We start from the raw sequence: 13,664 nt of genomic DNA, 5'->3' as shown, positions 1-13,664 counted from the left end.
GGCACTCTCCTGCGGGCCAGTCTGCAGTGGTAACCACTGTCTCCTCTTTTCTAAAAGTTGAATTTATTGGGGAGGCATTGGTTCACAAAACGATGCAGGTGTCAAGTGTACAACTCAGTAAACTGCTCTTTACCCTGCATTGTGCGCCCATTGCCCAAAGCAGTCTCTTTCCTGCCCCATTTTCCCCTCCTTTGCCCACCTCCACCTACCCCTCACCCCCTCTCCCTCTGGCTATCTGTGTCTATGTGTTTTAAATAGATACTAGAGGCCCGGTGCTCGAATTCGTGCATATTGAAAGGAAATTAATTAGAAGAAATACTTTAATATCGATATTCACCCTTGCTCTATAATAGAAGTGTCAACTAAATTCACGATTGACAATGACAGATGGAAACACATGCATGCGATTGGCGCCAGCGAGAGCTCTCTCTCTCTCTCTCTCTCTCTAAACTTGCTTAATTAGACCTGCTTTCTGATTTAGCTAAACTTTTTCCAGCCCAGTGAAGCACCCCAACTTCTCTTCCAGGTGATTGTCAGCAACACAGCCATAAATATCAACATGAAGCAGATTATTATTGTAGATCACGCAGGGAGAACAAAGGGTAAAATATTTAACTGCAGCAGTGTTTGACTATATTCTGTGCAGTGAGAAAACCTGAAGTCATTTTCAAGGTCCACCATTTCTTCTTTTCAGTGGGGTCAAGTTTCTAAGCTTTCTAAATCTCCATTTTCTGGTTAATGAAAAGAAAATAGGATTCCACTGAGTCTCCTAAATACCTACTCCAGGACTTCTGTGAGGATCAAATGAGATGAGGCATGGGAAAAGCTTCACAGACATTTGGTTAAAGTGTAAAATGTTTCCACCTGGCTATAAAGCAAGTCATGTTCCTGGGCTGAAACTCCAAGGAGGCTAGTCGCTAGGGAGAGGAAGCCAGGCATTGCTATGTGACATCATTACCCGGTGCCCACAGCGACTATTTTCGGGCTAGGCTGGGCTGTGGGCTGCATTTTGTGCCATGGGTTCTCAGCAGCATTGGCTGCGATTTGGTGGGGTGTTGCTCCGGGGTGGTGGTGGGGCCTGTGTCCCACTTGGGGGAAGCCGAGTGTTGCTTTGTGGGCACCAGGTCCGTGGTGCCATTTCTCTGTAAATGGCCAGTGTGTATCACGGCAGCTCCTGCGTTGAGTGTCTGCCCCCTGGTGGTCAGTGCGTTATAGTGACTAGTTGGACAGTCGGACACTTATATTAGCCTTTTATATGTATAGATGTTTGTTGGTTTGTTGGTTAGTTGGTTGGTTGGTTGGTTGGTGTTTTTTCTTTGCTGAATCCCACCACTGTCTCCTCTTATCTGCTCCTCCGTGTCCCTGACGAAGGCCATGTTCGAGCTGGTCACCTCTGAAGCCTCCTACTACAAAAGCCTGAACCTGCTCGTGTCCCACTTCATGGAGAACGAGCGGCTGAAGAAGATCCTGCACCCGTCTGAGGCGCACATCCTCTTCTCCAACGTCCTGGATGTCATGGCCGTCAGCCAACGGTGAGCATCCCGCCTTTTCGCCTGGGGCGGCTGGAGCAAGTGGCCAGTGCTTCTTATGTGGGCTTCTCTCCTTCTGTAGGTTTGGAATTTTCTATGATAAGATAGGAATAAATATGTTCATCCAAAGATCCACCTTCCTCCTAGCAGGGCAGTCAATCACGTCCCCCTGGACTGTGGCTGTAGGTCCTTCCGTGAGCACAAGTGTCTGTGCATCCCACAGTCAGGAGGGTGTGCGGCTGGTGTCATGGCAGGTCAGGGTGTCCGTGTAAGCTATTCTTTATCCTGATAGAGTCATAAAGCCCTGGCCTGGTGCCTGCGGGGTTAGACCCTCGGAGCCAGTGTGGAGCGCAGCCTCGGTTAGTGCCTCCACCTCACCAATGGGAGGGTGTTTGCCCATGTGGCAGCGTTTCCCAGAACTGTGGTTATATCTCAGCCCCTAGGAAGGATGGGATATGCTTAGTGGGGAGGAGCAGACATCTACCAACTGATTTCTGCAAAGAAGAACAAACTCTGATCCTATTGTTAGGGTAAAAGGGCCACTTACCATTTTCACTGTAGGCCATGGATTTTTACCAAGAAAAGTGCAGAACTCAGCTTTGGATCATGTGGTCCAACCCGAGTGTCCAGGTGTGAAATCAGATGTGGCAGAGCTGCTGGCTCTCAGTGGACCCCGAACGGGTCCCTGCCCAACACTGACGCCTCGCCTTTCCGCTTGCATTGGGCTTGGGAGGGTGAGAGCCCCAGGCCCGAGCAGCTGTGAGACGCCCTCGGCCTCAGCTGCTTCACCCTCGCTGGAAGGAGAAGGGTCTTTTTATTTATGTATGTATTTATTTATATTTTATTAGGGAAAATTCCAAACATGCGGAATAGAGACACCAGTGTAGCGAGCCCACGCTTCAGCATTTAAGTTCAGCACGTCCCCACCCCTGCATGACACCCATGGGATCTGTCTGATACAAATCCTTAAAGAAATGTTTTTTTATTGATTTCAGAGAGGAAGGGAGGGGGAGAGAGAGATAGAAACATCAGTGATGAGAGAGAATCATTGATTGGCTGCTTCATGCACACCCCACACAACCCAGGCATGTGCCCTGACCGGGAATTGAACTGTGACCTCCTGGTTCATAGGTCGACGCTCAACCACTGAGTGATGCCAGCTGGGCTGATACAAATCCTTGTCATCATTTCATTTCATCTGTAAATCTATCAGTATACATCTAAAAGATAAGGTCCCTCTCTCTCTCTCTCTCTCTCTCTCTCTCTCTCTCTCTTAAAAATACTGTAGTCCTAATGCTATTTCCATCTAAAAAAACTGGACAGTAATTCCTTGATGCGACCAGGGGATCTCATCTCGTAGTGTTTGTTGGTTTGTCCGGGCGAGACCTATTGGCGAAGGTGTGTTTTGAGTCTCCACCCAGGCGCCCTTACCCACAGCCGCTGCCTTCCGCAGGTTCCTCCTGGAGCTGGAGCGCCGGATGGAGGAGAACATTGTCATCTCGGACGTGTGTGACATCGTGTACCATTATGCGGCCAACCACTTCTCGGTCTACATCACCTACGTCAGCAACCAGACCTACCAGGAGAGGACCTACAAGCAGCTGCTGTGAGTGTGCCGGGCTGCGGGCCACGCTTCACGGGGACACGGAGACACGGAGCCCTGGCCCTTGGACCTTGGCTTTCCCGGGATAATATCCATGCCTGGTGTGTTCCGGGGGGGTTCCATGTCACTAGAGAAATATTGATCCTGAGACGGTCAGCTGTGGTGCCCATTGGACCTCTGTCCAGCTGTGCAGAGCTCTGTGAGGTGTAGAAAAGGGAGTTTGAGGCCAAGAGGACAGCTTGAGGCCAGGATGGCAAGAAAGTGATTTGAACCAGAGACAAAACAAGGATGGGCAGGAGGAAGTCTCTTTGGTGGCTACCCAGCAACGCCCTTGAATTTCTTGCTAATCTACCCATTTAGGAAATTTTCTTGGCATTTCAGTTGACAAAATACTTTTTCAGTCAACTTGCCTTTTTTAAAAAATATTTTTTTTATTGATTTCAGAGGGAGGGAGAGGGAGAAAGAGATGGAAACATCAATGATGACAATCATTGATCGGCTGCACATCCCCCACTGGGGATCAAGCTCACAAGCTGGGCATGTGCCCTAAACCGGAATTGAACCCAGGACTCTTCAGTCTGCAGGCCAAAGCTCTATCCACTGAGCCAAACCAGCTAGAGCCCAACTGGCCTCTTTTGAATCCTTTGCATTTCTATGCCAGGCATCATGGCAGTGTAACCAGGGATGTGTTCTTAGATGGGGCATGCAAGAATTTGCTGGGTAGTGACATGTGATTGCCACACTTACTTCCCTGGTCCTATCTGTCAAACCCTGTCATTCCCACTGTGGATGTTTTAAAGCTGGAGTATTGGGGGGGGGGTTATGTTTGGGATTTGAAATTGGGATTGGAGGGAATCGGAAGCCAGCTTTGAGCACCAATGTGAGAAGACAGGCTTCCAGGAGGACAGGAATCCAGGTATCACAATGCCCACGGGTACACTGGTGTGGCTGCAAGTGCAGACTGTTTGGGCTTGAGCCCCAGGCAGAGGTCCATGTCCCTCCAGAGGGCCTGAGTCTAACTCCAGCGGCAGTTTCCTGGCACCCTCGTCAGCTGCAGGCCAGCTGTGGGCCTGGCCCAGGGCCGAGCCCATCTGCAGACAAGGTGCCTCCACCTGCAGGAGGAGCGCAGGTTCCTGGCAGTGGCCTCCAGCTGCTGCCTGTTCCTGTCACTACGTGGGTTCACCTCGCCACGGGTTCCTGCTGGGTAAACCATCCGGCTGTGCATCTGATTCATAGACTTGCCCTCCCACACGCAGCATATTCGGCCAAGTCTTCGTGGGCCAGGCATGTGAAGCCACTATTTTACATTAAAATAAATAAATAAATCAAGCAACGGGCGTTTGGTGCCCGTGGGCTGTCTGGTTCCTACAAGGCTGTGGGTGGGGAGCCAGAGACTTACTCCCGTGTCTGTGTCCCCAGCCAGGAGAAGGCAGCCTTTCGGGAACTGATCGCGCAGCTGGAGCTCGACCCCAAGTGCAGGGGACTGCCTCTCTCCTCCTTCCTCATCCTGCCTTTCCAGAGGATCACACGCCTCAAGCTTCTGGTGCAGGTACTGCCTCTCCCACCCGACCGGCAGGTGGGGCTTGTGTATACTTCTGCCGCACACCTGTTTCCTTCGGGCATTCAGTCTGTTCCACAAGCCCTAATTAAACTCCTACTGTGTGCCAAGGAGGAGAGATCAACAAACGCACAACCAGGAAGTGGTCATGGCAATGAGGACAGTGAAACTGGGTAACATAATTGGGTGCCTTCCTGGCCACAACCAATTGAAGGGACAGGAAAGAGTCTCGAATGAGTGACATTTAAGCTGAGAGATGGCTGACAGGCAGGAGCCATTCAAGTGATAGAACAGCTTATGCAAAGGCCCTGGGGCAGCCAGGTGCACAGACAGGAAGGCCAGTGAAAAGCTGGGGGAGTATGAGGGGAGTGAGTGTGGAGATGTAGGCAGAGACCAATCAGCAAGGGGTCTAAGAGGTCAGGTAAAACATTGGGCTCTGTCCTCAGTGTGACAGGGATTCCCCTGATCTAGTTGACATTTGTAAGAGCACACAGAGGCCACCATGAGGAGAGTGATGGGCAGGAGGGCAAGAGAGAACATGGGAGAAGAGGCTAGGAAGCAATTAAAAAAAGGAGGGTGGCATGGCTGGCATGGAGGGTGGAGAGTGGAAGGGTCCTGGAGGGAAGTGAGTGAATTGAGCCTGGGACTTGCTTCTGTGGAGAAGGAAGGAAGAGAAGAATCTTCTAGTTTGAGCAGCTTCCGGAGGTGGGGGGGACAGTCTGGGGAGCAGCCCAGATTCATGTTGAAATAGCTGAGCTTGAGATGACTTTGAGCAGTTGAATATTCAGGTTTAGAGTCAAAGGGAGAAGTAGGGGCTGGAGTTCTCAGCACGGAGATGGCATTTAAGAGTGAGACCATCGAGGAAGGACAGAAAGGGACCCGGAGACCCAGCGCTGGGACACACCGTGCCCAGAAGGAACGGAGAGGAAGCTAGTGTGAAGGTCCCGTGCACCTGGCTGAGAAGCCGCACCACCCTCAGCATGGGGCCCCGCGCAGGGTGGGAGTTTTATTCCAGAGGAAAAGATGGGGCCTGAACCATGCGGACTTGGGCACAGGGGGACCATTAATGACAAGGTTTGGTGGCCCCATGTTGGTGAGGGTGCAAGGAAGCACTTGGGATGACTGCAGGCTCTGGCTTGGCTGCGGACAGAGCTGGGCAGGTGACCACACAGGAGGTCGTGGCGGTGTGGCTGAGAGACGCCAGAGGCAGCAAGGATCTGGGTCTGGTCTGGTCTCAGGGAGGCTGAGCATCGTGTGAAGGGCGAAAAGGCATGCCACCGTGCAGGTGTCTGAAGGAACGGAGTGGTCAACAGCGCTGTTTGGACAGCCATTGCATGGGGCAGCTGGCAGAGGACTGTGCTCCGACACACCCAAACCTCCCCAGGGGACCGAGCTGGTCCAAAACCATAGACACAGGACTGTGAGGCAGAAACCATGCAAAGTTTGGAGAGCAAAGCAAAAATTGTAATCTATAGGTAAAGGCAACGTGAGCATCATTTTTTGATAATTCAAGAGAATTTAACAATTAGAAAACAGACATTTTGATCAGTAAGACCAAAGTCAAGAAAGCTTTGGGGTTATTGCGACTTGGCTTCAAATCCCAGCGGAGGGGGAGGGAAGCCCCTGGTGCCTGCCATGAGCATGGAGCTCCCCTCGGGTCTGCATCACCTCCGGTCCCTCCCTGCTGGACCTGTCCTCCCCGCCAGCACCTGGTCGCCTCCTTCGCTTTGATGTTTGTTGTGCAGTGAGGTGTCAGGCTCTGGATTGGCCCTCAGGGTTAGTCCTCATAGGAGACTGACCTGTGGTTACCAATTTAGAGCCAGGCAAGGCATTGAGTCAGGATGCTCGGCCCTCGGCCCAGCTGAGGGTTCTGCCCTCTGTTGTCACCTGGTAGGGTTGTTTGTACGTGGGTGTGGGTGTTGCAGCAACCAGAGGCTGTTTGGACTGGTGCAGCAATGAGGCCACCACTGCAAAGGGAGGGCGGGAGCGGAGAGGGGAGGAATGGCCGTTAGGAAAATTCATGCCGACTCTCCTGTGCTCAGAACATCCTGAAGAGGGTGGAGGAGAGGTCTGAGCGTGAATGCACCGCCTTGGACGCCCACAAGGAACTGGAACTGGTGAGCATGGTTCTCTCTGTTTTCCCCAGTAAATTGCTTCCTCGTCCACTCCTGCCTTCCTGCTCCTGCTCCCTCGCATGCCGGCGTGTCTTTGGGAAATACTAATTTAGTATTTGGTTTTGGAATCCAGAAGAGTCCCTGGATCAGGCGTGTCCTGCGCAGAGAGCACACTGTCTTCCTTCTCCACCCCGACTGCCTTTTCCAGTCTGACAAATGACTAAGGACATCTTATTGTTTAAATTTGCTTTCTAACAGCCTGACAAGTTTTCCCACTTTGCCTTTGTCCAAGAAGGTGCTAGAGAAGGGAGCTCCAGCCTGATTGAGACTGGCCGCTCCGTCTCAGCTGTGGGTGCACTGTCTGACCACAGCGCTTGTTCAGCCCTCTGGGGCCTGAGTGGCCAGCAGGAAGTGACCCGGGACAGCGGGCTGCAGGGGCCCTGATGTGTCCTGCTTTACATCCCAGGTGGTAAAAGCATGCAACGAGGGCGTCAGGAAAATGAGCCGCACGGAGCAGATGATCAGCATTCAGAAGAAGATGGAGTTTAAGATCAAGGTGAGCCCTCACGCATCCGAGTGTCCCCATCCAGCCCAGCTGGTCTGGAGCCTGGGTCGCTGGCCAGGATCCTCAATTGGCCACCGCTGGTCTCAGTGCAGTGTCACCTCCCAGAAGCCGTCCCTGAGCCCCTAACTGGAGGGCACCCCTCGGCCCCCTAGTCGCAGGCCATCACATGGGCCTAGACCAGCGATGGCGAACCTATGATACGTGTGTCAGAGGTGACACGTGAACTCATTTTTTTGGTTGATTTTTCTTTGTTAAATGACATTTAAATATATAAAATAAATATCAAAAATATAAGTCTTTGTTTTACTATGGTTGCAAATATCAAAAAATTTCTATATGTGACATGGCACCAGAGTTAAGTTAGGGTTTTTCAAAATGCTGACACGCCGAGCTCAAAAGGTTCGCCATCACTGGCCTAGACTGTCTTCTGAGAGATGGTGGGCAAGGAGCTTGCAGCCACCTGCTCTCATATACTGGCTGTGTATTTACACCAAGTACCTAAAAGGGAGCAGCCCAGGGATTCTTAAAGCTGGAAGGTTTGAAATTCCGAGGGAAGTTACCAACCTTCTCCCCAACTTTGCGTAAAGATTCAGGCATCAGTGGACCTCAGGGCATGCATTTTTGGTGCTGTGGACACATGAACATGCAGTGCCCACCAAGGGTCCCTGAGGTCGTGCTGGGTTTGGGGGCTGAGCCCCAGTCGAGGATGCAGACATGGCCTTGTGAACCCCTATATATCTCCACCTGCCAAGCTGAGCCGGGTGCCAGGCGCCTGCCCTTGAGCCACGAAGTGGGGACCTCACACAACCCAGTTCTCTCCTCTCCCTCCGAACTTGGCCCCTGCTCTGATTCTGCATCGCACTGGCTGAGGCAGGTGAGGGGGATCACACACACACACACACACACACACACACACACACAGGTGTTCATGTGGGCACCTCTGTGTGTGTGTGATCCCCTCACCTGCCTCAGCCAGTAGTTACACGTAGATACACTTAGACACAAACACACATATATAGAAGCATGCACAGATACGTATGCAACAGATAATTCACAATTGCACACACAGGCACAAACACACACACATACACAGCTGCACATATGTACACAGACCCACACACACACCCTGCCCTCCCGCGTTTGCCTAGGACTTGCCCCTTCCTCCCACTGGCACTGCGTGTGCTCTGGGCCCAGCCCAGCCCTGGCACGCTGTTCCTCGTGCTCATTACCCCAGTGAGGGCCCTGGGGGAGCCTCGGGCAGGCGTGGGCACAGCCGTCTGACTCCGCCCCCCCTCGCGCAGTCGGTGCCCATCATCTCCCACTCCCGCTGGCTGCTGAAGCAGGGCGAGCTGCAGCAGATGTCCGGCCCCAAGACCTCCCGAACCCTGCGGACCAAGAAACTCTTCCAGGAAATTTACCTCTTCCTCTTCAATGACCTGCTGGTGATCTGCCGGCAGATCCCTGGGTGAGCGCCGGGCACTGCTGCCGGGCACTGGGGGCGGGGAGGGTGAGCATGCTGTGGGGGGCAGCCCAGGGAGGGCACCCGGGGAGATGGTTCCCTACGGCCTGGGAGGGCCGGCAGGATGTGCATGGAGCTCAGGCTTTCAGTCAGGTTTAAGGTCAGCTCTGTTCTTGTTGAGACTTGGGCGTTTGGGCAAGTTAATTCAAAACTCCCGGGCTCAGATCCCCCTCCTGTTGAATGAGGCTTTTACAGGGATATGGAGAGGCCAGCTCAGCGCCTGACACACAGTGAGTGCTCAACAGAGCAGCTGCTGTGGTGTTGTCCGGTCCCCCAGCCACACCATGGGAGGGGTGGTTTGAGGCAGGAGGCAGGGGGGCGGGGGAGGTTTGGAGGGGGGGAACAGGAGTTCTGGTGGGGCCTCCCGGAGATGGGGGTGAGGAGTGGCAGTGGTGGGGCTGGTCCTCCTGGGGGCCAGGGTGAGGTGTCCCCTGGGACCCCTAGGCTTCCCTGGGACCTACATGCCCGCCTGCCACCCTTGGTCCCCAGAGACAAGTACCAGGTGTTTGACTCGGCCCCTCGCGGCCTGCTCCGCGTGGAGGAGCTCGAGGACCAGGGCCAGACGCTGGCCAACGTGTTCATTCTGCGGCTGCTCGAGAACGCAGACGACCGGGAGGCCACCTACATGCTGAAGGCGTCCTCTCAGTGAGTGCCCACTCGTGTCACCATCCCAGGTGGAGCAAGGCTCCAGGGCTCAGCACTTGGCCCGCCCAGTTCCCGTTCCTCCCACCCCCAGACCTGTGGTGAGCGTTTCTGTCCGGGGTTAGTCAGGTGTAGCATATTGCTGTGTATGTGTGTGTGTGTGTGTTTGTGTGTGTGTGTGTGTGTGTGTGTGTGTGTGTATGTGTGTACGTACACACATGTGTTCCCTCAGGGCCTCAGATGGGGGGCAGGCCCTCTTTTCCAATGAGATGTTGTAGAACCCTTGGGCCAGGCTGACCAGTGAACCATCCTTGTGTGGCCTGGGGCCCATTTCATCACCTCTCTGAGCAGCCAGGCTACTTGCCCTGCAGCCCAGGGCTCTGAGAGGTACAGCCAAGATCAATGTGGGGAGACACCCTCTCACCCCCAGACTCACAGGTGCCACCCTGTCCATCTAGGTCCAGTCCCCACCGCATGACATTGGCCCTCCCCAGCTGACAGGTTGTTAAAAATTTATTGGGATGACATTGGTTTGCAAAACCATACAGGTCTCAAGTGTTACAACAAAACATCATCTGCACACTGCATCGTGCTCCCACCACCCCAGCACAGTCTCTTTCCGTCCCCACCCCCCTTGGCCCACCTCCACCTACCCCCACCCCCCTTTTGGCAAATCCCTTCACCTTATTTGTTCCAGTCCCCCCCGCCCCCCCACCCCACTGCTGACACTGCTGACAGGTCATGGCTTCTTGGCAGCTGACCCCTGCCGAGCGCGCTTTCATGGGTTAACTTTGGGGTTTGCACAAGGCTCACCTTCACCAACTGACTTTGTGAAGTGCACGAGGGAGATTCTGTCAGGCTCCCAGCCTCTCGCTGATTTCTGGGCACCTGTCCTGCTGGAGCCCTGAGCCAGGCTCAGGACTGAGTAGCAGGCTTGTTGGACACGCCACACCTCTGTGGGGGCCATTGCTCTGCGGTTGGGGCATTTGTCCTCTTCCCTGTCCCAGGAGTGAGATGAAGCGCTGGATGACCTCCCTGGCCCCCAACCGGAGAACGAAGTTTGTTTCCTTCACGTCCCGGCTGCTGGGTAAGTGGCCCTCTGGGACCAGGACACCTCTGGGCAGGACAGGGGAGGCCTCCTTGGCATCAGCCCCAGATGCTTCCCGAGCCCATCTTCCCAGAGTCCTGTGTGGCCTCTAGGATGCCCACTTTGACTGGCGATGGTCCCAAGTGCCAGCTGCTAGCTTAGTGCCCAATGCGGGTATCAGTGTGCTGATCCCGGCAGACACTGGATGGTGACTGAAGGAGTGTCACTTGGAAACCAGAGGAGTCTGGGCCCAGAAGGCAGGCGCCTGTGTTCTTTGGGGTTGCCAGTTATCTGGAAACCACACAAAATGCAAAAGGGCCCCAGTCCAGCTGCCTGCTAGCAGCTGCCTGTCTGACAGTGTCCACCATGTCCTGAGCATCCCACACTTGCTCCCAGGGCCTCGTCCAAGCTCAAGAAGGTCCTTCTGAAGCCTCGAATAGGAGCCCTCACCGCCTGTTCAACCCTTTATGGGTGTAATGTTTTATCCGAGTCCCAGCTATTTTCCTCTCATTTTCTTTGGAGCCAAGCCCCCTCCCTCAAGTGACTTCTCTTCAGTTGCTGCAAGACAGGCAGCACATCCCTACTAACTGCAGGGTAGTGTGTCCCTACTAACTGCAGGGCCATGTCCAGGGTGTGCTGGGTGGGGCAGGGCGGTGATGGATGAGGAGAATGTGCCACCTCCCTCCCTCCCTTCAGACTGCCCCCAGGTCCAATGCGTGCACCCATATGTGGCCCAGCAGCCAGATGAGCTGACACTGGAGCTGGCGGACATCCTGAACATCCTGGACAAGACGGAAGACGGTAAGGCAGGGGCTGGGCGTGTCGCTCACTCATGCACCCAGGACTCTGCACCCAACTGGCACCAGCCCCAGGTGGAGAAGCTGGCGGATGGGTAGGCGAGCCCAGGACCTGGCACGTCTCTGCTCCCCTAGACCTCTCTGCCCATCCTGGCTTCCCCAGCTTTTCCTCAGCCCAGAGAAGGTGCTTCTCCCAGGGCCTCTGCTCGCCTTCCCCCAACCCACGAGGTCCGCCGCCCCTTCACACCAGGCCCAGCCTGAGCACCTGTTCTGCACCTTCCCCTCGATGGCCCTGGGCTTGGCCCACCACCCTCACCCTACCTGTGACCCTAACTCTAAACTCCATATTTGCCACAAGCTTCCAGGTGAGCCCTAACCACCAGGCTCAGAGCCCTGTGTGGGCCAAGAAGCCACCCACCCAGCTCCCACCCAGCCCTGCCGACGGTGTCAGCACCAAATGAGGTTCACTCCCCGCCCCTGAAAAACTGATCCCTTATTGCTACATCAGTTGTTCTTCATCAGAATCCCCCAAACGGCACGGAGCATCTCCCCTCCCCCTCCCCTCCCCCAACTCCTCCTCCCCTTTGAGGTCCTGGCTAGAAGGCCTCGGGCTGGTGACCTCTGCTGGTCCCAAACTCCAGGGCCTCACCTGGCATTGAAAGAGCAGTGTTTCCCTCCACGCCTCCCCCAGAATAAAACAGCCCAGCATCCTTCCCACGTGGCCCGCAGAGGGCGAGCGCCAGGCCCTCAGAGCCCAGGTCCTTGTCCTGCTCTGGGACCTGCCAGGAACCCCGTCCTGCAGGTGACCTCTGGGGGAGGGGGACAGCCAGGGCCCTGTGCTGGGGCTGGCCAGTTCATGACAGCCACCCTCAGCTGACCACCCGACCCTCGGGAGGCTCAGAGAGGGATGCCCAGCAAGAGGACAATGTGACATTCCAGGCCCGGGAACCACCAATGAGTCTTCACCCCCACCAGCCACTGGGATGCCTCTTGCTTTGGGGAAAGCCCTTGGGGACCCCTGCCTCGTGTGGGACAGCTTAGGATGACTGAGTGCTTGGGAATGGGTTCCAAAGGCAATACATTTGGGACACACTGTGGCACAGAGCTAGCTGGTTCCGTCACAGCGATACCCACATACTGTGCTCCCTAGGAGGGTGTCAGGGCGGTGCCTCCCCAGAATATGGGAGGCAACCCCAATCTGAGGGTCTCCGGCAGGGGCTCTCCGAGCGGGCTTCTCTGGGAAGGCCCACTGGGCTCCTGTGCCAGTAGGAGGGCTCAGCCAGACCCCTGCAGGAGCTCCTGACCCTCCCCCTCCCTGTGCAGGGTGGATCTTTGGTGAGCGTCTGCACGACCAGGAGAGAGGCTGGTTCCCCAGCAACATGACTGAGGAGATCTTGAATCCCAAGATTCGGTCCCAAAACCTCAAGGAATGTTTCCGCGTGCACAAGATGGATGACCCTCAGCGCAGTCAGAATAAGGACCGCAGGAAGCTGGGCAGCCGGAATCGGCAGTGACACCCCTCCCCCAGCCCCCAGTCCAGCAGGGGGATGTGGGTAGGCAGGTGGGAGCTGGGCCTGGCAGGCAAACGCACTGACCGTGGAGGGGCGCTGGGGGAAGGTGACCTTGTGCAGGAGTCACCCTGACCCCTCATCCCGGCCACGTGGTGAATGCTCACATGTCTTGGCCCCCTGCTTGCAAACTGGAAAAAAGGGTGCCCACATCTTTCCTCTGATGCATTTGTAAATGAGAAATGTATTTTAAACAGTATTACACCACCTCTCCCTCTTGTCTCTTAGAGGGGGTGGAAGGGGACTGGCATGCTCCAGGGGCCTCCCCCCAGCACTGGAAGAACCCCAGACCCAGGGTGTCCCTGGCCCAGGGCAGGTGCAAAGGTGATGATTGTCACGAACCCCTGCACGTGTCCTTCTCTACCCTGGAAGCCATTAGAATCCACCAGGCATGCAGATGGACTGCCCTTGCCTGATGAGCTTGATGAGCGGCCCTGGGTCTCCAATTTACAAGACTGAGAGACCAACTGCCTCTGTCTGCCTCTGCCAGCCTCTGGCTGCACGGCCAGACCCTGCCTCGTGGCAGGCCTACCAGGGCTTGGCAGAGGGCCCGTGCCGCCTCCGGCTCCCTGATGGGCTGGATGTAACGTGTCTTCTGGCCCCTTAAGGAGCCCAGGTATTATAAGGAATGAACTAGTCACTGCATCCTGATCAGTTGTTGGTTCCAAGAAAAGCAAATACC

General features: G+C 55.1%; 1 protein-coding gene across 7 annotated transcripts in view; it reads left to right on the top strand.

Moving 5' to 3' along the window:
• The window catches only part of NGEF (neuronal guanine nucleotide exchange factor), a 28,081-nt gene extending 14,423 nt beyond the window's left edge, over positions 1 to 13,658 (top strand). The window contains exons 4-13 of one of the 7 annotated variants that reach the window (XM_023762511.1): positions 1,336 to 1,532; positions 2,983 to 3,135; positions 4,552 to 4,681; positions 6,733 to 6,807; positions 7,271 to 7,360; positions 8,671 to 8,834; positions 9,378 to 9,533; positions 10,508 to 10,617; positions 11,314 to 11,418; positions 13,211 to 13,658. In XM_023762511.1, the coding sequence (XP_023618279.1) occupies positions 1,336 to 1,532; positions 2,983 to 3,135; positions 4,552 to 4,681; positions 6,733 to 6,807; positions 7,271 to 7,360; positions 8,671 to 8,834; positions 9,378 to 9,533; positions 10,508 to 10,617; positions 11,314 to 11,418; positions 13,211 to 13,398 (1,368 nt within the window). In that variant the 3' untranslated portion in view covers positions 13,399 to 13,658. The other 6 variants (XM_006082657.3, XM_023762519.1, XM_023762516.1 and 3 more) reach the window with 6 other exon arrangements.
• The last annotated feature ends 6 nt before the right edge of the window (positions 13,659 to 13,664 follow it).

This window comes from Myotis lucifugus, unplaced genomic scaffold, assembly GCF_000147115.1.
Source record: "Myotis lucifugus unplaced genomic scaffold, Myoluc2.0 scaffold_3, whole genome shotgun sequence".
Classification (NCBI taxonomy): domain Eukaryota; kingdom Metazoa; phylum Chordata; class Mammalia; order Chiroptera; family Vespertilionidae; genus Myotis; species Myotis lucifugus.
Note: the sequence above shows the minus strand (reverse complement) of the source record. Positions and strands in the feature narration are given on the sequence as shown.